This window comes from Carcharodon carcharias, chromosome 6, assembly GCF_017639515.1.
Source record: "Carcharodon carcharias isolate sCarCar2 chromosome 6, sCarCar2.pri, whole genome shotgun sequence".
NCBI lineage: Eukaryota > Metazoa > Chordata > Chondrichthyes > Lamniformes > Lamnidae > Carcharodon > Carcharodon carcharias.
In genome coordinates, this window is record NC_054472.1 from 145092581 (window position 1) to 145120483 (window position 27903).

Genomic DNA, 27903 nt, shown 5'->3' on the forward strand with positions numbered 1-27903 from the left:
TTACAATTCATTATGTTTAACTCTCAATGTTTTGTACTTTTATCTTGGTTCCCTGTTACAGCAGCACCATATTGAGGTGGTCCAGTATTCTGGGCCCTGGGTGCCCCACTTTAGCTTTGCAGTAAAACCTCTCCTCCCACCACCAAGACTCTCAGAATTCCCAATCAAGGCCAACTTCTTGTGCAATCTTTCAACTTCGGATCCAGCACCGAGAAAGACAGCAGTTGACTTTACTTCACTTGTTAAGTCCCTCTCCATCCAACTAGGTAGCACACTTTTAGGAATGATGTCAAAGCCTTGAAGAAGTTACAGAGGAGGTTTACCAGGATGATACTAGGGACAAGGGACTTGAGTTTTGTGAAGGGATGGGAGAAGTTGGGGTTTTCCCTTTAGAGCAGAGAAGGTTAAGGGGTTGGTGGGGGGCATTCAATTGAAGTATTCAATGGCTTGAGTGGAGAATAAATGGTGCCATGGTCTGACTGGGCCGAACAGCCTGTTTCTGTGCTGTCTACAGTCTGTGATTATATCAAAACCCATCATAATTTTGAATAAGAGCAAATGGGGAGAAACAATTTTTTTCAGACAAATGAGTCAGTAACTAGAGGTCATAAATTTAAAATAATTGACAAAAGAATGAACGGAAATGAGAATTTTTCACACAGAGGGGTGCAAAGATCTGGAAGGATGATGGGGTTAGATTCCATAAGAACTTTCAAAAAGAATATTGGCAATGTGTTTGAAGGCGACGAATTTGCAAGGTTAAGGGTAAAGGGCAAGAGTGTGGGACTAAATTGAACAGCTCTTCCAATGTAAGGTCAAATGACCTCCTTCTTTCCTGTCATATTTGATGGTCCTTTTATGATTTTAACTGAGGCGGAGTTTGTCAAATGGGTGAACGCTTTCTCTACAATAAAAGCAGAAAATGCACAGCACTATCTGTCCGGATCCCTCTACTTTACAGCCATCTCCTGGGTTTTCAAAAACCTGCTCAGCACAGTCTTGCATACTCCTAAGGAACATAGAGCATGGAATAGCTGAAAGGTAAAGCTCCCTCTACACCGTTCCCAGGTCAGGTATGCCACTGGCGAGATGTAAATTAGGGCAAACTTTTCTGCACTATTCTATCAAATACTCCCAGGTGTTTGATGGGACAGCGCTGGTCGATTTTTACTTTGCATCCACTTTTGACCAAAATGTGCTGCATTGAGTCTTTATCTAAATGGTAACATTCCCACCTCTAAGTTAGAAGGTGCAGGGTATAATCCCTGCTCTAGACAGTCCAGACAAGAGGACTAGAGCATATTATTGGTAAACATTTCTAAGAAATGGTATAAATCAATATTTAGAGAAGTACGTATTAATCGAGGAGTCAGCAAGGATTTTTAAAGGAAGGTCGTGTCTAACTAACTTGACTGAATTTTTAAAAGTAAGGAGGGTCAATTAGGTTGGCATAGTTGACGCAGTCCACATGTATTTTAGCAAGGCTTTTGACAGAGTCCCACATGCAGCCTGATCAGCAAATTTAAAGCTCTTGGGATCTAAGGCAAATATGGCAAGTTGGATCCAAAATTGGCTCAGTGGTAGGAAGCAATGGGTCATGGTGAATGGTTATTTTTGTGACTGGAAGGCTGTTTCCAGTGGGGTTCCGCAGGGCTCAGTATTGGGTCCATTGCTCTTTGTGGTATATATTAATGATTTAGACTTAAGTGTAGGGGGTGTGATTAAGAAGCTTACACATAATATGAAAATTGGCCATATGGTTGATAGTGAGGGAGAAAGCTATAAACTACATGAAGATATCAATGGACTGGTCACGGAGGCACAAAAGTGGCAAATGGAATTCAATCTGGAGAAGAGTGAGGTAACACATACCTGGGGAGGACAAACAAAACAAGGGAATGTATAATAGATGAGATTCTATAAAGTGCAGAGGAACAGAGGGACCTTGGAGCACATTTCCACAAATCCCTGAAGGTAGATAAGGTGATCAAAAAGTCACTACAGAGCTATGGACCAAGATGGGAGGTGGGAATAAGCTGTGTTGTAAATCTACGTTTCCATGAAACTGCAGCTTTGGCTCCGAATTCTGGGAAGACATCGAGTGGGATATTTGAATTTGGTGATTGTTGGTGGCATCTCTTCATTGTATGGATTTTGGGAGCCCAGAAACCCCATTACTACCACAGCTCCCACAGCAGTAAAGGGCTAAGCACCTTATTGGCTGGTGTAAGATAATTACTGCAATGGAAGAAGCTTTCACCTTACATCCTGTTATATATTGTTCATCAGCCTGCAAATCGTTCCATTCTTGAGAGTGAGTTTGAAGATAGGAAAACAACTATCAATGCATGCCCAACACTGATAGTGAGTCCAGTTTTCCAGCATTGGCATTGTTTACCTTAGACAAACACAAAATCCACACAAAAAGACGTTTCTAAATTCTGTTCACTGTAAACTGTGGGGCCAACCAACTTCACTTTGTGCCATTTTAAGTGCCCATATTAATGTTAGAGCTCTCTCTGCTGGTGGAAGGCAAGCATTGCAGCTTCCCACTCTTAATCAGATACAACAGATTTCACTCCAACATTCTCTGTGGGAGTGTACGAATCCTTAGCTCAAACTTACTTCAGTTTGAAGCTTAATATTGTTGCTGGAGTTCCCCCGGCTATCACCAAGCTCAGTCATCCAGATCCACAGGAGGGACAGTCCATGATACTCCAGAAAGGACTTCAAGCAACTCTGCGAGTGTGTGTTCTGAAAAAATAAATGCGTATATTTAACATCTTGTATTAAAAGACCCTTTCAGTCTGCCAATCTCCTCTCCAGGGAGTTGACCTTTTCTTCCATTTTTGGGATGTGGGCATTACTGGCAAAGCCAGCATCTACTGGCCATCCCTAATTGTCTTTAAGAGGTGGTGATGAGCCACCTTCTTGAACTGCTGTAGTCCATGTGGTGAAGGCATTCTCACAATTTGTTAGTTAGGGAGTTCTGTGTGTTCTAGATCTGCTAGTAGTGGTTTGCTTTAACTGAGTTACTTACTGGGTAATCTCAGAGGGTAGCTAAAAGCTGACCACACTGGCATGGGGACTATAGTCACATATAGGTCAGACTGGGTAAGGATGGCAGGTTTCCTTCCCTAAAGGATATTGGTGAACCAGGAGAATTTTTAAGAACAATCCGACAACTTCATGGTCACCTTTACTGAAAACAGTAGCTTATTTCCAGAATCGGAATTAAATCCGCAAAACTGTCATGTGGGGTTTGAACCCACACTCTGAATTGCTAGCCGAGTAACATAACTGCTACACTACTGTTCCCCTGACTTCACTCTGCATTTGGAAAAGTAAATAACAGTAAGTAAGGTCTCAGTGATTAGAGTAAGAATTGTTTACCAACGAGTGAAAGCAGTACGAAGATACATTGCCATCATCCAGCACTCGGAGCTAGCAATTCTCTCTGGATTGACGTTTTACGCTGGTTATAATGGTTCACCACTATTACAAGGCCGTCTCTCAATTACCTGTATAATCTTAAGGCAGGTTAGTTTCTGCTCCATAGTCTCTATCCGGACCATCAGTCGAGTTAAACTGAGCACGTGGTTCGAGTCACAGAGTCCATCACCGTTCTCCAGGAAGGCCTCCAGTTCTTCATCCACCTGACAATTGAGAGGAAAGGGGAGCTGGATCACATGGCCTGACTAATACCACACCATGATAAGAGGGTAGTGCCGGAGCCCCTCTCCAGCCCGAACCTCCCAACCATTCATTCCAGTTAAAAGGAAGCATGTAAACCTGTGGCACTGCAGGAGATGAAAGGTTAAGGAGAAAGCATCAATTGCATGACTCCCCTGGGGTGGGTAAAAGTGTTAAGGAGCCACGTGCTGTGGCACTGAACTCCACAGGCCAAGGTTGGGCAAAACTGGACCCTGAGCAGCTAACTGATCCCAGCCAGAACAACATTTTGGTGCTACACTTATCAACAGTTTGTTCCTAGATTTATAAAACAGAATTCAAATTCTCAAACTGGAATGGTGGAAATTGAACATAAGGAATAAGAGCAGGAGTAGAGCACACAGCCCATCGAGCCTGCTCTGCCATTCAGTACGATGATGCTGATCTTGGGCTTCAGCTCCATTTTCCTGCCCTCTCCCCATATCCCTTAATTCCCCGAGAAGCAAACAATCTGTCTATCCCAGCCTTAAATATATTCAACAATGGAGCATTCACAACTCTCTGGGGTGGAGAATTCCAAAGATTCACAATCCTTTGAGTGAAATAACTTCTCTTCATCTCAGTTCTAAATGATCGACCCCTTATCCTGAGACTGTCCCCCATTGTGTTTTAGATTCCTCCACAAGCAAAAACAACCTTTCAGCATCCACCCTATCAAGCCCCCTCAGAATTCTGTAGGTTTAAATGAGATCATCTCTCATTCTTCTAAATTTCACAGAATATAAACCCAATTTACTCAGCTTCTCATCATAGGACAACCCTCTTATCTCAGGGAACAATTTAGTGAACCTTTGCTGTACTGCCCCCAATGCAAGTATATCCTTTCTTAAATGTGGAGACCAAATCTGCACAGTGTTCCAGAGGTGGTTACCCTAAAATCCTGTACAACTGTAGCAAGACTTCTTTATTCCTGTACTCCAATCCCCTTGCAATAAAGGCCAACATGCCATGTGCCTTCCTAATTGCTTGTTGCACCTGCTGCTAACTTTCTGTGTTCCTTGAACCAACATACACCCAAATCTCTTTGAACATCAACACTTACAAGTTTCTCACCTTCCAATCTAGTGGGAACGTTCCTGAATCTAAGGAATTTTGGAAAATCTTAGCCAGCACCATCCACTACCTCTGCAGCTATCTCTTTTAGAACCCTAGGGTGTAGGCCATCAGGTCTTGGGGATTTGTCGAATTTTAGTCTCTTAAGTTTCTCCAATACTTTTTCTCTGCTGATATTAATTCCCCCAATTTCCTCACTTGTTTTAGCCCCTAGGTTACTGTCAATTTCTGGTATGGATCTGCAATACCCTTCAGTAACGCAACAACTGTGATGCCTCGCCTCCACTAATGTTGAAGAGCCTACTCTTACACACGGCCCACGAATCATGGAAAAGAAATGACGCTCGTGTAAGGCACTAGAGGGTGTCTGGACTTGCAGAAGTGGAACCCCTGGGCTTCAATGCAATTCGGCAACTTCAGGGGAGGAAGGGCAGGAAACTGGGAAAGGTGATGGGGCAAGAGAAAAGGAAGCTGCAATTCATATGGGAGCAGTTATTCCACAGGTAGTTTAAAGCGATACTTACAGAGTCTTTCTTCCGGGACCGATCCTTGTCCTTTAGTTTAACTTTCCCTCCGGCAGCCCGGATGCTGACACGGTTTTCACCACCCAGGTACCCACGGCAATTTGCTGATCCACAGAAACATTTCTGAGCCTCCTTGCTGCAGTCAGGGATATAAAAATATCCAACAGTAACAAGCTTAGGGTCTAACCATAGACAGTCACTGGGATACAATGCAGCTAATTAATCTGTCTTACCTTCAGAAGTATGCCAAACACCAACAATGACAACTTATCTTTATATTACACCTTTAACATAGTAAAATGTCACAAAGTGCATCACAGGAGCATTACAAAACAAAACATGACACTGAGCTACGTGTGGTACTATAACAGATGACCAAGTCTGGGCAGAGAAATTTAGAGAGGGTATTCCAGAGTTTAGGGCCTTGGTAGCCGAAGGCACAGCTGTCAATGATGAAGCAATTAAAACTGGGGATGCACAAGAGGCCAGGATTAGAGGAGTGCCAATATCTTGGAGGGTTGTGAGGCTGGAGCAGATTACAGAGATAGGGAGGGGCGAGGTCACAGAGGGTTTGAAAACAAGGACGAGTATATTAAAATGGAGGCACTGCTTAGCTGTGAGCTAATATAGCTCAGTGAACACAACGGGGCTTGGTGGGAGTTAGGACACAGGCAGCCTATTTTGCGGTGACCTCAAATTTGTGGAAAGTGGGAGAGCAGCCAGGAGAGCATTGGAATAGTCAAGTTTAGAGGTAACAAAGGCATGGATGAGGGTTTTATAAGCTAAGGAAGGAGTGAAGTTGGGCATCATAACAGAGGTGGAAATGGGCAGTTATTTGACTGGAAGCTCATCTAGGGGTCAAACATGACCCCAAGGCTGCAAACAGTCTGGTCAGCCTTGGACAGGTAAAAAGAGTGGGGTGGAGTGGGTGACTAGTGAGTGGAGTTTGTGGCAGGGATCGAAGATAATGGCTTCAGTTTTCCCAATATTTAACTGAAAGAAATTTCTGCTCATCCAGTCCACCAAGTAGTCTGATAATTTAGTAACAGTGAAGGAGTGGAGAGAGGTGGTGATGAGGTAGAGCTGGGTGTCATCAAGACATTGGACCTGTTTTCAGATGGTGTTGCTGAGGGGAAGCATTGTGGATGAGAAGTAGGAGGGGACCAATGATAGATATTTGGGGGACACCGGGGGAACAGGATGAGAAACCATTGCAATGATTCTTTGATTACGTTTAGATAGATTGGGATGGAACCAGGTGAGTGCAGTCTCATGCAGCTTTTTTTTTGCTCATTCATGGGATGTGAGCTTTGCTGACTAGGCCAGCATTTATTGCCCATCCCTAATTGCCCTTGAGAAGGTGGTGGTGAGCTGCCTTCTTGAATCGCTGCAGTCCATGTGGTGTAGGTACACCCATACTGCTGTTAGGAAGGCAGTTCCAGGATTTTGACCCAGCGACAGTGAAGGAACGGCGATATATTTCCAAGTCAGGATAGAGAGTGACTTGGAAGGGATCTTCCAGGTGCTGCTGTTCCCAGGCATTGGAGGATGAATTTGTGGTCAACTGTGTTGAAGATTGCAGGCAGATCGAGAAGGATGAAGAGGGAAAGTTTATCTTTGTCACAGTCACACGGGATGTTATTTGTGGCTTTGCTAAGAGCTGTTTCAATTCTGTGGCAGGGTGAAAACCTGATTCAAGAGATTCAAACATAGAGCTCCAGGAAAGATGTGCATGGATTTGGGAAATGCAACATGTTCAAGAACATCAGAGGGGAAAGGGAGGTTGGAGATGGGGTGGTCTTTTGCAAGGATGGAAGGACAAAGGGTTTTTTTTTGATGACGGCGCATTTAAAGGGGAATGGGACAACAACTGAAGAGAGAGAACTGTTATCAACATCAGCTCACCTAGGGACCAGAAGGCTAAGTTGGGTAGTTAGTGTTTAGTGGGAATAGGGTTGAGGGAACAGAAGGTGTCTCATGGACATGAGGAGCTTGTAGAGGGCATGCAGGGAAATAGGAGAGAAACTAGAAAAAGATGTGAGTTCAGGTCTAGGGCCGGGATGGGAGTTGGTACTTTAAAGGAAGGGAGGGTGACAAAGGGATGGACAAAGGAAGGGAGGGAAGCAGCAGAGGCAGTTGATCAGATGGTCTCAATCTTAGTGACAAAGAAGTGCATGAGCTCCTGGCACGCATTGTTGAGGTGAGGACGGAGGACTCGGAGAGGGGTTTAAGGCAACTGACACAACCAGTAACCATAGGATAGTGTAGACCAGGGGTGTGTAACCCCACCCCGATAACAATTTGATAGAGGGACTTCCTAGGCCACTTCAAAGGCAGTTAAGTCAACCATGTTGGTGTGGGACTGGAGTCACATATGGGGAAGATCAGGTAAGGGCAACAGGCATCTTACCCTGAAGGGGTATTAGTGAGCCAATTGGGCTTTTATGACAGATTCGGCAACTTCACAGTCACTTAACTGCCATGGTGGGATTTGAACTCCCGAGCTCTGGATTACTAGCCCAGTAACATTACCGCTACACTCAAAGGCACAGTCCCTCAGTGTAGCCATATTTGTGATGTTACATTTACAGTACATTTAGAGCTCTTGGCAGCCCATGCTGCTCCAGGATTTGGACTCAGTGACAATGAAGGAACAGTGATATTTGTCCATGTCAGGATGGTGTGCAATTTAGGGGAGAGTTATGAGGTGATGCTGTTTGCCCTGAAACTGCTGCCCTTGTCCTTCTAGGTGATGGAGGTTGCGAATTTGGAAGGGGCTGCTGAAGAACCTTTGGCGAATTGCTGCAGTGCATCCTATGGATAGTACACATTGCAGCCATGGGTGCGCCAGTGATATAATATCGAGTGTGACAGACCACACAAGTGGAGTAAAAACGGAGGCATTTTAGCTGTGTAAACAGCCCTGCTGAACAGTTCTTACCCATATCTCTGAAACTGGTAATCAAAGGTCAACTCTGTCCCAGCTGGAACCGTCTTAGTTGTGAAAAATCCGACTCGTAGCTGCCCATTTACCGTCCACTAGAAAGAACACAGATGTCAGGAGATGTAACATCAGTAGACTCTATATTATAGATACAACAAAACACACATTTACAGGATAAGGCTGTCAATTTTACTCCCAGCTTTGAGCCAGAAGGATGTGATCCAGCCTCAATGGAGCTTTGAGCTCACAATCTTGACTAGCACTTCAGTGTAGTTCTGAGGGTATGCTGTCTTGTCAGAGGTGCCATCTTTTGGATAAGGCATTAAACCAAGGCCCGACCTACCTTCTCAGGTGGGCAGAAAAGATCCCATGCCACTACTCAAAACGGCAGGGGAGCTCCCCCACCCCACACACCACCACCACCCCCCCACCCCCCCCCAAAAGTTTCCAGGCCAATATTTATCCCTTAACCAACACCAGCAACGATGATCTGGTCATTGTAATTTTTGGGATCTTGATGTGTAGAAATTGGCTGCTGCTACTCCTTATGCTGAAACAGTGTCCACTTTTCAAAAGTAATTCATTGGCTGTAAAGTGCTTTGGGACATCACGAGGATCTGAAAAGTGTGATCTAAACACAAGATATTTTTAAAAGATGACTGACTCACTCACAATTCAACATTAGCAACGTGTTGGGATAACCTATGTTCTTTTCTGACTGATACTTATCTAGTTTTAGGGACAGCGAAGGGAAAACATATTATAGACATCCTGCACCACAACTTCGAACTCACATTTGCTTGACTCTCAAGGGCCCCGAGTTATAAGGAGCACACTGTACACCACAGTGAAGGCTCACGGCCTGCTATCTCTCTGATCCATTCTATGGTGACACTTGACAAAATCACTAGCTGACCACAGTGACACCATTTTAATCAAATGCACTGATTTTAGTAGAAAATGCCTCACACAATAGATTTAAAATGTACTTCACAGGTGTACGTCTACCTAACAAGCATCAACCAGCGCTCAGTAACCAAAGACATAAAACATTCAGCGCAGTTAGAAATACTTGCACATTAATGCTTATCACCAAACACACAAGGTGAACATGAATATGCCATGTAAATTGGAGTACTGAGCTTATCTTTAGTCAGCATCTTTAACATAACAAAATGTCCCAAGGTGCTTCGCGGAGGCATGATAAAGCAAAATTTGGCACCAGGCAACACATTAGGGCAGATGACCAAAAGCTTGGTCAAAGGTGTAGGTTTTAAGGAGCATCTTAAAGAACGAAGGTGAGGTAGAGAGGCAGAGAGATTTATGGAAGAAATTTTGGAGCTCAGGGCCTAGGCAGCTGAAGACACAGCCACCTATAGTGGAACTATTAAACATAGGCAGCTGCAAGAGGCTAGAATCAGAGGAGCACAAATATCTCGGAGCTGGACGGGACTACCAAGACAGGGAAGGGCGAGGCCATGCGGAATTTGAAAACAAAGGATGAGCATTTTGGAATGGAGGTGTTGCTTAACCGTGAGCCAACGAAGGTCAGTGAGCACAGGGGTGATAGGTGAGCAGAACTTAGAGCAAGTAAGGATGCAGGCGACACAGAGTTTGAGATGACCTCAAACTTGAGGAGCGTAGAGTGTGGGAGGCCAGCCTGAAGTGAGTTGGATTAGTCAAACCCAGATGTGAAGCCACGATCGAGAGTTCCAGCAGCAGATGAGCTGAAGCAGGGCAAAGCTGGGGCATGTTATGGAGGTGGAAAATGGTGGTCTCAGAAATGGCACGAATACGAGGTTGGAAGCTCAGCTCAGGATCAGACATGGACGCCAAGGTTGCAAACATTCTGGTTCAGCCACAAACAGTTGGCAGGGAGGTGGACAGAGTCGGTGACTAGGGAACAGGTATCGAAGGTGATATGCCCAATATTTAACTGGAGGAAACTTCTGCTCATCCAGTACCGATGTTGGATAAGCAGTCTGATAATTTAACAACAGTGGAAGAGTCGAGAGAAGTGATGGTGAGGTAGAGCTGGGTGATGTCAACATATGCGTGAAAAATGATGCTGGGCTTTTGGATGATTTTGCTGAGGGGCAGTTTGAAGAGGAGAAATAAGAGGGGACCAAGAATGGATCGTTGGGGGACACGAGAGGTAAACATGATTAGATAGTTAAGAACAGAACCAGTTCAGTGCAGTCCCACCCAGCTGGATGACAGAGAAGAGGGGTTGAAGGAGGATGGTGTAGCCAACTATGTCAACAGCTGCAGAGAGGTCAAGAAGGATGGTGGGGGGAGGTGGGGGGGGGGGGGGGGGGGGGTAGTTTCCCTTTCTCACAGTCACATCGGATGTAATTTGCAACTTTGATAAAGGCTGCTTTGATACTGTGACAGGGGAGAAAACCTGACTGGAGGGATTCAAACGTGGAGTTATGTGGCTAGGATGGGAACAGATTTGGGGGGTGACAACACCTTCAAGGGCTTGGGAGAGGAAAGGGAGGTTGGTGGTGGGACGATAGTTTGCAAGGACCAAGGGGTCGAGAGAGAGAGCGCGCGTGAGAGAGAGCGAGAGAGCGCGCGTGAGAGAGAGCGAGAGAGCGCGCGTGAGAGAGAGCGAGAGAGCGCGCGTGAGAGAGAGCGAGAGAGCGCGCGCGAGAGAGAGCGAGAGAGCGCGCGCGAGAGAGAGCGAGAGAGCGCGCGCGAGAGAGAGAGCGCGCGCGAGAGAGAGAGCGCGCGCGAGAGAGAGAGCGCGCGCGAGAGAGAGAGCGCGCGCGAGAGAGAGAGCGCGCGCGAGAGAGAGAGCGCGCGCGAGAGAGAGAGCGCGCGCGAGAGAGAGAGCGCGCGCGAGAGAGAGAGCGCGCGCGAGAGAGAGAGCGCGCGCGAGCGAGAGAGCGCGCGCGAGCGAGAGAGCGCGCGCGAGCGAGAGAGCGCGCGCGAGCGAGAGAGCGCGCGCGAGCGAGAGAGCGCGCGCGAGAGAGCGAGACAGCGCGCGCGAGAGAGCGAGACAGCGCGCGCGAGAGAGCGAGACAGCGCGCGAGAGAGAGCGAGACAGCGCGCGAGAGAGAGCGAGACAGCGCGCGAGAGAGAGCGAGACAGCGCGCGAGAGAGAGCGAGACAGCGCGCGAGAGAGAGCGAGACAGCGCGCGAGAGAGAGCGAGACAGCGCACAAGAGAGAGCGAGAGCGCACAAGAGAGAGCGAGAGCGCACAAGAGAGAGCGAGACAGCGCGAGAGAGAGAGAGCGAAGGAGTGAGGAGAGAGAGCGAGAGAGAGCGATAGAGTCGGCATAACCACATCGGACCCTTCGTGGTTCCGTCCTCTCACCTTCTGAGTTTCGCAATTGGGCTCACAGCTGTGGTTCATGAAGCGAGAACAGTTTCCTTTCAGAGTAGCATCAATGATCTAGTGAAAAGGAAAGGAAAGCAAAAAATATCATTTATTTTCATAAATTGAAACCACTAGTTGTCCTCAAAACCACAAGTAAAGTGGCCGCTCATTTTACACACTTGCAACTTAATTTCAGACTGTTTTAAGGCAAACCTCCAACTTAGGCCGGTGCAGTTGGTGCTGCCCCAAGGAGCTCTGCACTGTCAGAGCCCTTGTCTCTTGGACTGAGCACTGAGCTAAGATGCCTAGTGTTAAAGCTTTGCCAGTGTCCTGGTCAACGTTCCGCCCTCAGCAAGTATCACCGACAGGTGTGTCACTTTAGCTTGCCACAGGACTGCAGCTTTTCCAGAGAATACTTGCTCCACTTGATTCACTGTGTGAAGTGAACCTCTTTTTGCATCACCTCTCAATTTCCAGCATCTGAATGATAAAGGCAGCAGGTGTATGGGAGCACTATCACTGTTGAGTTCTCCACCAAGTCTCACACAGTCCTAATGACATGCTGTAGATCACGGGGTATAAGTTGACCAGGTGTATAAGACGACCCCAGTTTTCAACGCCAAAATACATACTTAGGCCTACACTCAGCGTATAAGCCAAGCCCCCATTTTTTAGATAATAAATGCATGTTTAGGGCTATTCTTGCATTAGGAGTTGGATTCAATTGTTCAGCTCAGAGATACATATTTAGGGTTATAAGTCAGCACATGGGATCAAGTAGGCGATATGGATCGCATTGCCAAGCAGGTGTGCGGAAGTTTAAGACAGACCCACACAGAGCAGATAGCGTATGGCGACTGACGAAAGGAATTGGGCCCTCCTGCACCAACACCAATGGTTCACTTTATATACTTGGTGTATAAGTCAAACTCTGTTTTTGGAAGGATTTTTTGAAGCCTCAGAAGTTCGACTTATACGTGCAATCTATGGTACATGATGGTTCCTTCATTGCCGCTGGGTCAAAATCCTGGAATTTCCTACTTAACAGCGTGGTGGGAATTACTTCACTGTACAGACTGCAACTTTGCAATCTGGCACCACAATCTTCTCAAGGACAACTAGGGATGGGCAATAAACTCTGAACTTTCCAGTGACTCTCACATTGCAAAAATGAATTGAGATGACTTGAGATGTTTCAATAGCACGAACAGGCAATATGTAAACAGCTGCACTTTTTCCTTCCATGTAAGGTGGCTGGGAGCAATGCACCAAAGTTTGATACTAAGTGGAATGGCTGGATGCTTAGGGCCCAAGTTAGCGCACAATCTTGATAGGTGGCTGTAATGAGGAGGCACTGAGTGAAGGGGTGAGATAAAATGACACACCTTTCTTTCCTTTATGCACTTCTTTCTTCAACATTACATGACAAAGCACTGGGGCCTCTCAGACAGCGAAGCCTAATGTCCAGTCATGATCTGATAGCTGATTTCAGTCAGGTCAACAGCTGGGACAGGGTGTGATGTTTAAAGGTGATGATGGTGCATTTATATAGCACCTTTCACAACCTCCCGACGTCCCAAAGAGCTTTGAGGCTAATCAGTACTTTTGAAGTGAAGTAACTGAAACAGTAATCAAGAGAACCAGGCTAATGCTCTAGAGACATGGCTCAAATCCCACCAGAGCAGCTGGTGGAATTTGAATTCAATTAATTAATCTGGAATTGTAAATCTGGAACAGTAATGGTGCTATTATTATTGACTGTCGTAAAAACCCATCTGGTTCATTAATGTCCTTTAGGGGCTGGAATATGCCATCCTTACCAGGTCTAGCTTACATGTGACTCCAGACCCAGAGCAATGTGGCTGACTCTTAACTTGTCCCTCTGAAACGGCCTAGCAATCCAGTCATACCAAATTGCTACAGATACCAGGTGGACTGCAGGAGCTCAAGGTGGCGGCTCACCAACACCCTCTCGAGGGCAATTAGGGATGGGCAACAAATACTGACCATGCCAGTGATGCCCACATCCCGTGAAAGAATAACAAGAGTGCAGCCAATTCATGCACAGTTAGATCCCACAAACAGCAGTAAGATAATTGGTCTGATAATCTGTTTTAGTGATGGTTGTTGGAGGATAAATAATGGCCAGGACGCCAGGAGGACTGCCCTAATCTTCTTCAAAATGGCATCATGGGATCTTTTACATCACCTTGAGGGGGCAGATGGGGCCATGGTTTAACATCTCATCCAAAAGATGGCACCTCTGGCAATGCAGCACTACCTCAGTTCTGCACTGATAGGTCAAGTCTAGCCTTCATTCAATGATCATTCTCTCTCCTATTATTTAGGAGATTGTGGGTTCAACTCCCACTCCAGAAACTAGGGTTCATAGTCCAAGCCGACACCTCAGTGGTCATTGAGTCAATAACTAGCGAGAAAAATTTAAGATCAGCACCAAAAGAATAGACAGAGGTTTGAGAATAACACTTATTTAAAACACTCAGGAATTTTTAGGACTTGGAATCAGAATCAGGTTCGGAAATGATAAATATTTGGAGAGATCAAATTGAAAAGGATGTGGTCATGGAGCAAGGAAATGACACAAAGGGGATAGACAGCTCCATATACATATTGGACCTAAAGGGGATAAGGGAAGGTGAAGGTGAATCACAAGGAACAAAGGCCTTTCTTCTCACCTCATCGTTCTTCAGTGCCATGAAGTAATAATGGATGTTCTTGTTGCGTGCATATTCCTTAACTCTTGCCTTGAATTCCTTGTGGTCCAGCACTTCCCCGCAGTACTCCAGCACAAAGCTATTCCTGTAAAGACAAAGCCCTCCTTGTTACAATACTATTTCGTATTCCACAGCCACCCTAAACCTAACCATCTCTATCAAAGGCAAGGGCTTTACTTTCTTAAATACCCAACAACTTTCACTTGACAGAGGAGGGACTGGGGAGAGGGCAAAAGCCAAGATCCTTTTCCCCCATTTTGGTCATTTCATGGTTGAAGACCGATAGTTTTTGGAGATCTTGGAGGTTGGAGGCTACAATTGAGATAGTTGGGCTGCGTCAAGGAAGACCTTGAATGGAAGAATGTCAATCACACAGCCATGGATACTGGAGGAGGGACAATGCAGTGACTAGATCTTGAACAGTTATATCAGGAAGAGGTAATCAACCAGAGAGAACAGACAGCGTACCTTCTCAAATTTCCAAGAACTCAACCTCTTAACCAAAAGCTCAAATAAGCACGTAGAGTTGCTGGGTACATGTTCAGGATGCACAATAGTTTACAATCACGAACAGGTAGTTACAATGAGCAGGCTGCAAGATCTCGAAGGCCATATACAGCTTACAAAAGCAGGCCTAAAGGAATCAGACCACTGACCGTTCATCCCGAGTTTTCATCCTGCTTTTCAGGAGAATGTACCTTGAGGGGTTAACGATGTGATGGAAAAACTACAATAATTAAAATTGGAAATCTAGTTGGCGAATGCAAGCAGGAAATCTACAAAAGCTTGATCTGCTTGTATAATGGATCTAGTGGTACTAGCGCATGCCCAGAATTAGATTATATACCAATGTTCAATCTGATGAATGATATATATTTGGGAGGGGGAGGTGGGGCTTGTGACTAACATAAAAAGACTATCACCCCCACTCAAGGGCTCAGTTGGTAATGGCAGCTTCTAACTATGCACTGGTTCAATTTCTGGTCTGTCCTGAACTAGCTGACCTCTACTTTATCGGCAATCTAAGTATCATGGCAGGCTTTAGTATTCTGAGGCTGGTGGAGGTGGGAGGCAGGGAAGGAGGAAATGCTATCTAGTCACCCATGCTGAAAACTGATACTGTTGGATGAGGGTAAAATTGGGCTCGTCACTGATGCCTCCATGGTCTACCAGGCCGTCAATTCTCATTGTCTAGGTTCACACATGAAAGGGGGGGGGGGTCAATTGCAGAAGATCTTGGGAATGGGGGAGGGGTGAGGTAAGAAACGGGGGGATACAATAGATATGCTTTACTAATGCAAAGATGAATTCAGTTTCACTCACACTGATAATTCTTTATCTGTTCGAAGACCCCAACCTTTCCTCTCAGTGAGGATGACTTCTACATCGGCATACTGCCGCCTCTGGAACCTCCGGTTTGTACAGTACTCTCCATGCAGGCACCTCGATGAGCTGAGAAAAGGCAACAACAAGCATTTAACGTTACCAGAAAACATTATGATGATCATCTCTCAAATATATTCAAACAGGGCCATCCAGGCCAGATCACAGGGTTCCCAAATTGGTGACTTCACATCTTTGTCAAGTCCCACATTAGAACACGCTGAACACTGATGTGATATATTGGCCTTGGATATAGCCTTTCAACAGAGCGTTGATACCATGCACTTCCTAACAAATGAAGTGGTTTTCCACTAAAACTATGCTGTGATTATCCAAATTTCTCTCCTCGTGATTTCACCAGTGTCACACTCAGATCTTTAAATCAACCCATGCTCCATTTATATCAAAATTTTCAACTCATCATCCAGTCCTATTCAATCTCGCGTTGGCAATTTATGAGCTTGATATTGTTGAAAAGAGAGACAGATGCCAAAGCTTTTTGCTTTGCACTCTTCAGAACAAATGCAAAAATGTCAAATTTCAAATGATCACAACAATTTATACTGCAGGAGAAAAGAATGCTGATTGGTTGGCAAGTCGACTCTGATTGGCCGAGGCGGTGCCATGGAGAAAGCAATGGGGACTCTAGGCTCCCTAAGCTTTCGGGATATTCAAAACCGGTGCAAGGCTGAACATATTCCTTTTGTTTGCAGAGAATGGGTCCCTGTGTACAAACGTATGTTGCTTCTAGCAAGTGCAAATGAGCCACTTTATGAGCTCAACTGATTATCTTAAATTGATTATTAGCGCACTCAGAATTGTTTGGTAAGTGCTGCCCAATCGTAGAATCACATCTAAAAGTAGACATTTTGTTTTGGGTTTTGCAAGCGTGGACTGGTTGAGTGTGGTCTGTACTCTGCCTATTATGAGCAACTGACGGAGCTGTTTCTCTTCTTATACTTATTGACACTGGTGGTGTCCTCCACTGAGTACCTCAAATTGTTAATGAGCACAAAAAGCCATGGTTGTAAAAGCTGAACCCTCTGGGCCATTCTAGTTTCATACCCTGCAGTTGGCAGCAGCCAACCATCAGCAAAAAACGTCTGTATTTCACTTCAAGGTTTAACTAATGTCCATCAAGAAGTGCAAGTGGAGGCCCTAGAGGGGGTGCAGATAACGAGTGTTCATCCTAATCCTTGCTTGGTGCTCACAAATCAACAGGAAGGCACTTACCATTCTATCATGAGTAACCTATTGAGGCAATCTTCACCACACGCCAGCTCTCCTCGCTCTCGGTCCTCCCTGGACAGCAAACATTCACACTGCATGCGCTTGATGTCACGGTGAGATTTACTTTTCTTCCTGCAAAATGTAAATTGGTCGAATTAAGATTTGGGGAAAGGGATAAATGCCTCGAACCTAACCAGGCTTCATAGCATTCCTATGGGGATGGAATCGCTGTCCCGAAAAATTAGCAGTGGGAGCAGCCTGAAGGAAGGAGAGATGTGATTTAAATATGACAGCACTGAGGAGCACAGAGCATTTCCAACATAGGAACAAGAGCAGGCCATTCAGCCCCTCAACCCTGTTCCACCATTCAATCATAGGATTGCTGACCTCAGTGCCATTGGTTCACCGTTGCTCCTTTAACATGCTGACCTATCAAAAATCTACACATCTCAATCTATCCAGCATCCACGGGTGAGAATTTCCAAATGTCTCCTACCCTTTGTATGAGAAAATACTTCCCGATGTCATTGCTAAACAGCTGGGCTCTAATTTTAAGATTATGGCCCTTGTTTTGGATTTCCCCATCAGGGAAAAGCTTTTCTCTGTAGCTACCTAATCAAATGCCTTTATCATTTGAAGTACCCCAATTTGATCACTTCTCAACCTTCTGAACGTAAGGAAATTCAAGTCGACCCACCCATATAATTTAACCCTTCATGGCCTGGTGAACCCACACTGTATCCCCACCAAGGTCAATATATCTTTACTGAAGTCTAGTGCCTGGGCACAACGAGACTTTAAAATACATATAAGAAGCGAAATGACAGAGATGCTGGAAATGTGAAAACAAAAGCAGAAAAAGCTAAAAGCACTCAGCCAGTCCGCAGAGTTACAAAATCAGTCAGTCAATGTTTTAGGTCATTGGAGCACAGGAACAGGAGGAAGGAGACCATTTAGCCCTTCGAGCCTGTTCTGCCAGTCAATGAGACCATGGCTGAATCACCGAAACACAGAATTTTAACAGTGCAGAAGGGGGCCATTTGGCCCATTGTGTCTGCACAGACTCTCCAAATGAGCATTATGACCCAGTGCCTTGCCCTGCCTTTTCCCCTGTACATTGTTTCTATTCAAATAATCATCCTATGCCCTCTTGAATGCCTCAATTGAACCTGCCTCCATCACACTTCCAGGCAGTGCATTCCAGACCTGAACCACTCGTTGTGAGAAAAAGTTTTTTCTCACGTCGTATTTGCTTCTTTTGCAAATCACTTTAAATCTGTGCCCTCTCGTTCTTGATCCCTTTACAAGTGGGAACAGCTTCTTCCTATCTACTCTGTCCAGCCTCCTCATGATTTTGAATATCCCCATCAAATCTCCTCTTAGCCTCCTTCTCTCCAAGGAGAACAATCCCAACCTCTCCAATCTATCTTCGTAACTGAAGTTTCTCATCCCTGGAACCATTCTTGTAAACCCCTTCTGCACTCTCTCCAATGTGTTCACATCCTTCCTATAATGTGGCGCCCAGAACTGTACACAATACTCTAGCTGAGGTCTAACAAGTGTCTTATATAAATTCAGCATAACCTCCTTGCTCTTATACTCTATGCCCCTATTAATAAAGCCCAGGATACTATATGCTTTATTAACTGCTCTCTCCATCTGTCTTGCCACCTTCAATGATCTATGCACATATACACCCAGGTCTTTCAGCTCTTGCACCCCCTTCAAAATTTCACCCTATATTTTATATTCTCTGTCCAGGTTCTTCCTACCAAAATGCATCACCTAACACTTCTCCATAGTGAACTTCATCTGCCACCTATCTGCCCACTCCACCAACTTGTCTATGTCCTTTTGAGGTTCTACACTGTCCTCCTCACGGTTTGTAACACTCCCAAGCTTCCGAGTCACCTGCAAACTTTGAAACTGTCCCCTGCACACCAAGATCTAAATCATTAATATATACATCAGGAAAGGCAAGGGTCCCAATACTGACCCCTGGGGAACTCCACAACAAACCTTCCTGCAGCCCGAAAAATATTCATTGACCATTACTCTCTGCTTCCTATTTTTCATCCAATTTTGTATCCACGTTGCTACTGGCCCTTTTGTCCCATGAGCAATAACTTTTCTCACAAGTCTGTTGTACGACAATGTATCAAAAGCCTTTTGAAAGTCCATGTGCACCACATCAACAGCATTACCCTCATCAGCCTTTTTTGTTATCTCTTCAAAAAACTCCAGCAAGTTAGTTAAACATGATTTCTTTCCCCTTTAGAAATCCATGCTGGCTCTTTCTTATCAACTCATATTTTTCCATGTGACTACTAATTCTATCCTGAAAATTTGTTTCTAAAATCCTGTCCACAAGTGAAGTTAAACTAACTGGTCTGTAATTGCTGGGCTTATCCTTACAACCTTTTTTGAACAAGGGTGTAAGGTTTGCAATTCTCCAGTCCTCTGGTACCTCCCCTGAGTCTAGGGAAGACTGAAAAATTATGGCCAGTGCCCCTGCAATTTCTACTCTCACTTCCTTCAATATCCTTGGATGCATCTCGCCTGGTCCCGATGCCTTGTCAACTTTAAGTACCAACAGTCTATTCAACGCTTCCTCTTTAGCAATCTAAGAGGCCTTTGCCCCATATCCCTTAGTCTGGCAAAAAGCTATTAATCTCAGATTTAAAATTATAAATCAGCCTAGCATCAAATGCCGTTTCCAGAAGAGAAATCTAAACTTCTACCACTCTTTGCAGGAAGAGCATTTCCCCAGCTAGAACTAGTTTCTCTTTGTTCTTACAAATACAAAGTTTATAAGATTGTTATATTTTGTTCACAGTGTCTTTAATTTAGAAAGAAATGTAGTGATGGAGGCTTGGGTAGCTTGGCTGTTAAAGGCTAAAGGGTGGCCCGGGTTGTTTTACTGGGAAGAGGGTGCAAGATATTCACACATGCAGACAATGACAAGAGCATCTATTTGACTGTGGCAGACTGTCAGTCTACAGATCTCACAGGGAGGTATTAAGAATGTCAGGTTTTATGAATGGTTATATTTTAAGCTATCCATTGAATTCCATGATAGAATGGAGTTGGCGGTGTAGAGGATAGCTAATAAGCATTTCTACCTGAGTACAAGGCCCACATAATTCATACTGCAATGGAGATGAGCTTTGAGAAAGGAAAAGTAAATAGAAAGCCATTGTTGTCAGGCTGCAGTTTTTGAGATATCCTTGAAGCTCACAGGGAAGTCAGTCTGCAAAAATCTGAGTGAGTGAATGAGTGAGAGAGAGAGATAGAGGCAGCCAATCCTGTGCCTGAAGCAGAGAAAATGCTGTCTTTATTATTCACATTGTGGAAGGTGGGAAGGAACTCATTCAGATTTAGGAGACCGTGTTCATGAGGATTGAAATGAGGCTGGAAGATTTGCCTAGCTTCAGCTATAGAAAGGAATCTCCAGGGAACCCCTCACTGTGAAAGTCAGCCCTGGGATCAGAAGTTACCCAGTTGGGAAAGTAAAAAGGAAGCACACCATCAAGAACAGAAAATATTTTGGACTGGTTCTGGGAGAATAAAGTGTCCACTTAAAAGGACAGCGTAAAGTACATCAGTGGCAGGGGTTTTTGGTCGTTTAAAAGTTAAATGGGAGAAACTTTTCTGTAGCCTAATGTTTAAGTTGCCTACAAAAATAGTGCTTAATTAATGTTTTTAGTTTGCCTGTTACAGTAAAAGTCTTAAAACTTGAAATCTTATATGATCCTTCTAGTCAGTCACTGATAATTCAAACATATTTTTAAAGATTATCTTTCTCTACTGGAATCATCATACTATCTACCTTATCAGTTCCCCTTAACATTTTGAAAACTTCTATCAAATCACCCTTTAACCTTCTAAATTTGAAGGCCTACAACCTTAGTTTGTTTAATCTCTCCTTGAAGCTTAATGTTTGGAATCCAGATGTCACTCTAATAAATCTATGCTGCACTCCTAAGGCCAATTAATCCTTCCTGGGGTGTGGTACACAGAATTGTTCATTGGGGTGGTCTAACCGGGCTTTGTATAGCTAACCTGTGACTTTTACCTCCTTCTAAAATATATCTCCTTCTAGATAATAAAGGCCAGGATTCCAGTAGCTGTTTTGATTATTTTCTGTACCCGTTCAAGACATTTTAATGATCAGTGTGACTGGACACGCACATGTCTTTTTTGGGCCTTCACTGCTTTTAGGTTTTCACCATTTTGGAAGTACTCTAACCTTTTTAGGTCCAAAGTTTACATTAACTTACATTCGCCTACATTGAAATCTATTTGCTACAGTTTTGTCCATTCACTTAGTCTATCATAATCTCCTTGTAATTTTATGCTTTCCTCTATACTGCTTACAGTGCCACCTATCTTTGTGTCATTTGCAAATTTGGACGAAGGTCAAAGGCTCTTCCTCAGTCCTGAGTAAATGCAGCTTTTTTTCATTTGCTTGTAAAGGGCAAAATGGACTGGTGGCGAAATTCAAATAACTATCTTGTGTTACCCTTCACTAAGAATCATAAAGCACAGAAGGCCATTCAGCTCATCATGTCTCTGCTGACTCTTTGAATGGGTTGTCCAATTAGCTCCACTCTTTTGCTCTTTACCTGTAATCCTATCTCTTCCTTACTAAGTATACATTGTTTCCTTTTGAACATTACGATTGAATCTGCTTCCATCACCCCTTCAGGCCATCATAACCCACTGCGTAAAAATAATTCTCATCTCCCCTCTGATTCTTCTGACAACAATCTTAAATGTGTCCTCTAATTACCCACCCTCCAATGGAAATAGTTTTCTTTTATCTACTTTGTCAAAGCCCTTCATAATGTTGAGGACCTCTATTAAATCTCCCATATTTTTCTGTTCAAAAGTGAACAAGCCAGTTTGTCTCTTCACCCAACTGAAGTCCTTCAGCTCTGGTATCACTCCGACAAATCTCCTCTGCGTTCTCTCAAATGTCTTGACATCCTTCCAAAAATGTAGTGTCCAGAATTGATCACAATTCTCTAACTGAAACCTAACCAATGATTTATAAAGGTTTAGCACAACCACCACTAAGAAAATGCTATTAATATTCCAATATAGTGCAATTAAATCATTTAATAACAAAAGCGCTTAAAAGTAATTACCTCTCTGTCAGATACAAGTTCTCTTCAATTAGCTCAAAGTAAGGGGGCATCAATCCCAGTTTTGATTGATCCTTCCAGCACTGAGTGTTTTTGAACTCCTCCATCTTGCACACAAGCGTGACCCATTCTTTGCAGGGCATCATGGGATGTGGATCTGGATCAGGCTCAGTGTTCACTTGCTCACAGTCCCGCGTGTCAGTGTCACTTTCCAAATCAGTGTCTACCTCCTCTTGTTGTGGCTTCTGGGACTCGGCCTGCTCTTCTTCTAACCTTTTCTCCGATCCTTTGGCCCTCGGCTCCTTATCTGCTGTGGAGTCGCTGGCCTTTAGAACCAGAGTGGTCCCCTTACTTGAATTGCTGGTTATCTCGTGAGCCTGTAGAGAGCTCACACCTTTGGCAACAGATCGAGGGTCACGGGTCACAACCTCCCAGCTATTATAGATTGCAAAGTCATCAGTCATTGAATCTGGCTGCACCTGCCCTTGAACATCTGAGCCAGATATGTCTTGACTCAACTGGTAGCTGCTGTACAACACTGATTTGGAGTGTAACCGGGGGTCCCAGTAATTGGCTCTACTAGCTTGCCAGCAACTATTCCTTTCACCTAAATCTGCTTCCTCCGTTCGGTAGCCATATCTTAGTCCGTAGCTACTGTCAGGCTGCTGACAACTGCTGCTTGGTTTCTCTGGCTGACAGAAGTCCCAATCAAGACTATCAACATACGCTGGGCTATGTAAAGATCCTTGATCTTGGGCCTGCTGCTGCAGCCAAGGGATGGCCTGCCCACTGTCTGGCTTTTCTCCTTGGCTTATCTCTAGCCCACCAGATGGTTGAGCAAGGCTCTCTCCAGCTGCAGGACTGTCCGAGTAGCTGCCAAGTGGATGCTGGTGCCTTTCTACCAATCTGTCTGCACTCTGTTGAGCTGACTCTATCGAGCCAGACTTTTCATCTGCTAGAGGGAGCCGGTTTTGGTCAGGTGAAAACCTATCAGGCTGACTGGTACTGTCTGCTTTGTCACTCGACAACTGCTGCTTGCTGCTTTTGCAGGTCTCACTAACAGGGGAAAACTGACTTGAAGAAGCCTGCGGCTGCTCCTCTGCTGCTTTGGGGGAGGATAACTGGCTGCCCTGAACTTCATCATCACCCTGGACCCGGCCACCGATAAACTCCTGGGGGCTACTTCCAAATTGGATGCTGTTTAGCTGGTGTTCCTGACTGGGTTTCTCTTCTGCTTCTCGTTTGCCTCCTTCGACACTCGATTGCTTCTTTTCCTGACGACTGTTTCTGGAAGAAGGTGAGGAAGATGAAGGAGAGGATGACAGACTCTTCTCCAATGTTAATGTAGAATTCTTCGGAACTATTACAACAGACTGTAGACGGTTCCTGGGGACTCCACTGTCATCGGAATCAGAGCTCGTTTCACTTTCCTCGCTCTCTTGCTCACTGCTACTCTTGACAACCTCTAAGCATTCTTCATTTTCAGAGATCACACTGTTGTATTCTGCCTTCATACAGCTACTGTCACAATCAGACTTGGTTTTGTAATTCTGTAAACTGTGCTCCGCTTCATTTGAGCTCAGCAGATTGGCAGTGCTCAAAGGCAGTAATCCCTCAGGGGCCACCTCCATAGCCAACTCTTCATCGGTCTCTTCCTCATCTTCAGAGATTTCCATTGACTGCTCCTGTTCCACTTTAACAGAACTATCTGGTCTGGCAGAGAAAGGGGTTTCTTCATTATCCGTTGACTGATTTTGGGTCTCCCGAATTTCAGAAGAAAGATGGCTGGCCAAATCTGTGTATAATCTAACATTCTCAAATGAGTCCCAATTCTGGTTGCCAGGAACTACATTCGGTTTACTTTTGCAATTGTGAAACAGTCTATCATGCTTCAATTCAGTACCATCTACTTCACTGATGTGTTGCTCCCTTCGACTATCCACATCCCTATTTTCTGTTGACTTTTCACCTATATGCTTTGCCTCTCTTGTGCAACTTTGAACTTCAACTGAAATGGCCCTTGCATCCAAATTCGAGTGGGGCAGGGACACAGCCTCTTCCAGTTTGGGATAGGCTAAAATTTGATTTGTCTCAGTGTAGTGCCAAGTGCTGCATTCCTCCAGTTTTGGGTGGGCCAAGGACTTCGCCTCATCTGAGCTAGGATGAGGAGAGGTTTTCAAATCCTTAGTTATGAAATTGGGTGAGGACAGCAATTCATTTGATAGAGAATGACATGAAACCGTCAAATCAGCTTCACAATGAGATGAAGATCCCTGTTCTTCCTCTGATTCCGAACAAGATGAAACCTTTGACAAAGATCCATCTAATTTAGAACCAGGCGAAGGCCCAGCTATTTCCACAGCGAACCTGGAGTGGCAGAAAGGCCTCGGCAAATCTGCTGTAGAATATGGTGAGGTGCTTACATAATTGTCCGACTGGCAATCAAATGAAGAACAAATCTCATCTGATCTAGAAACAGTTTGCATTGTTCCTGACTTGTGCAGTTCAGGAAGCTCTCTGAATTCATCTTCTGACTCAGAATATGGATTCCTTTTTAATTCCTTGTCAGATGTATAAGGACTCAAAGTTCTCACTTTACAGGACCTCGAACTAGATGCAGTTATCTTTGACTTCCGATCCAACTTACAGTTTTCCCAAGAGTCCAATTTAGGTTCTGGTTCAGAAGCCTCCATTTTAACTACTTCCATTTCATAGCAAGTAGTTGATTGAGAATGAGATTGGGTTACAATCAAGTTATTGTCCAACCTACTCTTAGTCCATGGGTCTAATTCTGGCTCTGCAAAGTCCGTGTTAACTACTTCCATTTCATAGACAGTAATTGGTTTAGAATGAGACGGGGTTACCATTGAATTCTTTTCTGACCTACGAGTCCACGAGTCCAACACTGGTTCAGAAGACTCCATCTTAACTGCCTCCATTTCACAGCAAGTAGTTGATTTAGAACGTAATGGTGAAATCCTCGAATTCATTTCTGGATTGTGACTGCTTCTGGAATCTGATTCTAGCTCTGAGCAGTCTCCCTGAATTGCTTCTATTCCACAAGTGGATAATTTGGAATGAGATGGAAGTGCCTTTAAATTACTGTCCAGCTTAAAACATTTTGAGTCCACTTCTGGCTCAGGGGAGTCTTTCTTTACAGCTACTTCATGGCAAGAGGTTACAGGTTTGGAATGAGATGAACTTGTCCTCGAAAGACCATCAGATTTGACATTTTTCCTGCAGTCCAATTCCAGGTCAGGCGAGTTTGTTTTAACTAACTCTGGTTTATGACAAGAAGTTGATGACTTTGAATGAAATGAAGATACCTTTGAATGACTGTCTGATTTGGACATTTTCCTGGAATCTGATTCTGGTTCAGGAGAATTAATTTTATAGCTTTCTGACTCATAACAGGAAGCTGACGTTTTGGATATTTTATCTGATTTAGAATAAGATTTAGTCCTTTTAGTCTCTCTTTCCGACTCAGAGCAGGATGAAGTTGCCCTCAGATCTCTATCTGATCGTGACTGGTATTTCCTCGAGTCTCTATAGGATTTAGAACACAATGAAGCCCTTCTCAAGTCATTTGATCTGGGATGATACCTTCTAGAATCTTCTTCAGAATCTGAACAAGAGGAAGGGTCTCTTAAATCGGACCCCAATTTAGAACGAGAAGATTTGCTCCTTTCTGAGTAAGGGGAGCTTCTGCAATATCCTCTGTCCTTATCACGGTAATAAGAGGTCCTTGAACGGTCTGATTTTGAGTAAGAAGAGGGTACCCTTGAGTCTCTGTCGGAGCGGGATCGAGAAGAACTGACTCTTTCCTCTCTTCCATACTTTGAGCGGGATGAAGTCCTCCTCAAATCTCGATCAGACTTGGAACGACCACTGCTCCTCTTATCTCTCTCAGACTTAGAATGAGAGGAAACCTTTTCAACCTCATCAATTTTGGAAGCAATTGGGTTTTTCTTAGCATCTCGATCAGATTCAATGCTTCTCGTTTCCTGTGACTTCCTTAGTAAATCCCCCTCAGATTCTGAGCCAGCTGATAGCGCTTGCACTGTTTCTTCTGCTTGAGTAAGCTTCCTAAGTTCATCATTTTCAGAAGATGAGGAGACATTCTTAAACTCTTCCAAGTTATCACCCTTCCCAATGTGGGATGCACTGAGGTTCTGATTTGATGGCTTCCGTTCAGCAGCCACCTTTGTCACAGTTTCAGTTCCTCCTATACAATCTTTCTTGATGGCTACATCCACAGGTTCCTCCACTGACGAACTGCATGGTTCCCTGTCCGGCAAACTCGCAGGTTTGGCTGCATCGTTGAGGTGCTTCTTCTTGAAATGCACCTTACTCCACTCTACCTTGGATTTGGGCGGTGAGGTAGTGGTCTCTGTAGCATCAGCTGAATCAGAGTCACTTTTACTGTCCTGACTCCCTTTCACCGAAATCGGAGGCAATGTCAGCGGTGGGACCTTGACTTCATCTGGTTCAGTCCCAATGGCACTTTGGAACCTATTTCGTAAGGTCTTTGTTACATTGAAGGTGAAAGACACTTTCTGTCGTCCTTGGTCCTCCAGGTTGACTTTCGCCTTGGTGCCCTTGGGTAGAAAGCGACTACAGCCTTTTGTCACTTGCCCTTTGAGAACACTCAGTACCGATGGATTCTCCACCTTGACCTGTAATGATATTACACACACTTTAGGTACGGCTCTGTAGGTTCTTGTTCATATTATAATTCAATCTTAAAGGAATGTCAATAAAAGTCACTAAGGCAAATGCAAGAACAGTGCACCCCAAAGCTCTCAATTCATGTTTACTTTGCTAGCCTCATTACTCTTGTGATAGAGAGGGTTCCTGCTCTGAATAGTTAACTGGTGACCATCCCTGTTAGAAAAATAGGTGTGGTGGGACAGGATTGTGTACAACAGTACTGCATCTCACAGTCACTCATTGTCATGAAGACTGGCCAATTAGTTGAGGAACTGGAAAGCATTGGTGGATCAGCAAGAGTGACCCTACAAGGATGAGCACGGGGCAGAGAGATAGCCAATCAGGGCAGCAAACGTGGCATATTTTCCCCTCTGTAATTTAGAGGATTGAGAAGAAGCCCACTGATGTTCTGTGCTGACGTCAATTAGCCCTGCCAGGGGCAGAACTTGGGAGCTTCTTCGTGTGTATGGCTTTCTGGAGTGAAGCTACCGAGGGGCATTTAAGCATTCTTTTTTAACCAACATAAAGTGAAAAGGTGATTCTAAACAAAAGAATGATTTAATCGTAACTAAACCAGCAACCTCACTCATACAGGCCACAGCAACGGTGATGTGGGAAATGGAAAAATGCAACATTGATGCAGGGGAAGGCACTCTTCAGAGTCAGAGGGTTATTGTTTCAAATCCTACTCCAGGAGTTGAGCACATAGTCCAAGCCAACACACCAGTGGAGTACTGAGCGAATGCTGCACAGTCAGAGGTGCCTCTTTCATTAAGGCATTAAGCCTACCTACCATCTGTTCCCTCACATAAATGTTAAAGATCCCATGGCACAATTTCAGAGAAGTTTTCTAGTTTCCTGGACAACATTCTTCCTTAAACACAACATAAAAAAAAAACTAGCAATTTGTACATGAATTGGTTGCTGCATTTCCCTACACATAAACAATTTTTTTTACCATTTCTGACAAATGACATAAAATAATCCATAAATTTAAGTTTCTTCACTGGACCAATTTCATTTTGGTTTGCAACCCTACTTGTTGGGATAGTGTAGAGGGAAGCTTTTACTGGGTATCTAACCCGTGCTGCATCTGCCCTGGGAGTGTTGCATGGGATTG

The 27903-nt window shown here is 44.5% G+C and overlaps 1 protein-coding gene across 4 annotated transcripts in view; it reads right to left on the bottom strand.

Annotated features, from left to right (window-relative positions):
• Positions 1-27903, bottom strand: part of setd2 (SET domain containing 2, histone lysine methyltransferase) — a 109926-nt gene that overhangs the window by 31778 nt on the left and 50245 nt on the right. For all 4 annotated transcript variants that reach the window (XM_041189730.1, XM_041189726.1, XM_041189727.1 and 1 more), the window contains exons 4-12: positions 22077-26749; positions 16930-17058; positions 15637-15765; positions 14275-14398; positions 11576-11653; positions 8251-8348; positions 5310-5445; positions 3522-3656; positions 2626-2754 (exon numbers count right to left, since the gene is read on the bottom strand). In XM_041189730.1, the coding sequence (XP_041045664.1) occupies positions 2626-2754; positions 3522-3656; positions 5310-5445; positions 8251-8348; positions 11576-11653; positions 14275-14398; positions 15637-15765; positions 16930-17058; positions 22077-26749 (5631 nt within the window). The remainder of the gene's footprint in view (positions 1-2625; positions 2755-3521; positions 3657-5309; positions 5446-8250; positions 8349-11575; positions 11654-14274; positions 14399-15636; positions 15766-16929; positions 17059-22076; positions 26750-27903) is intronic.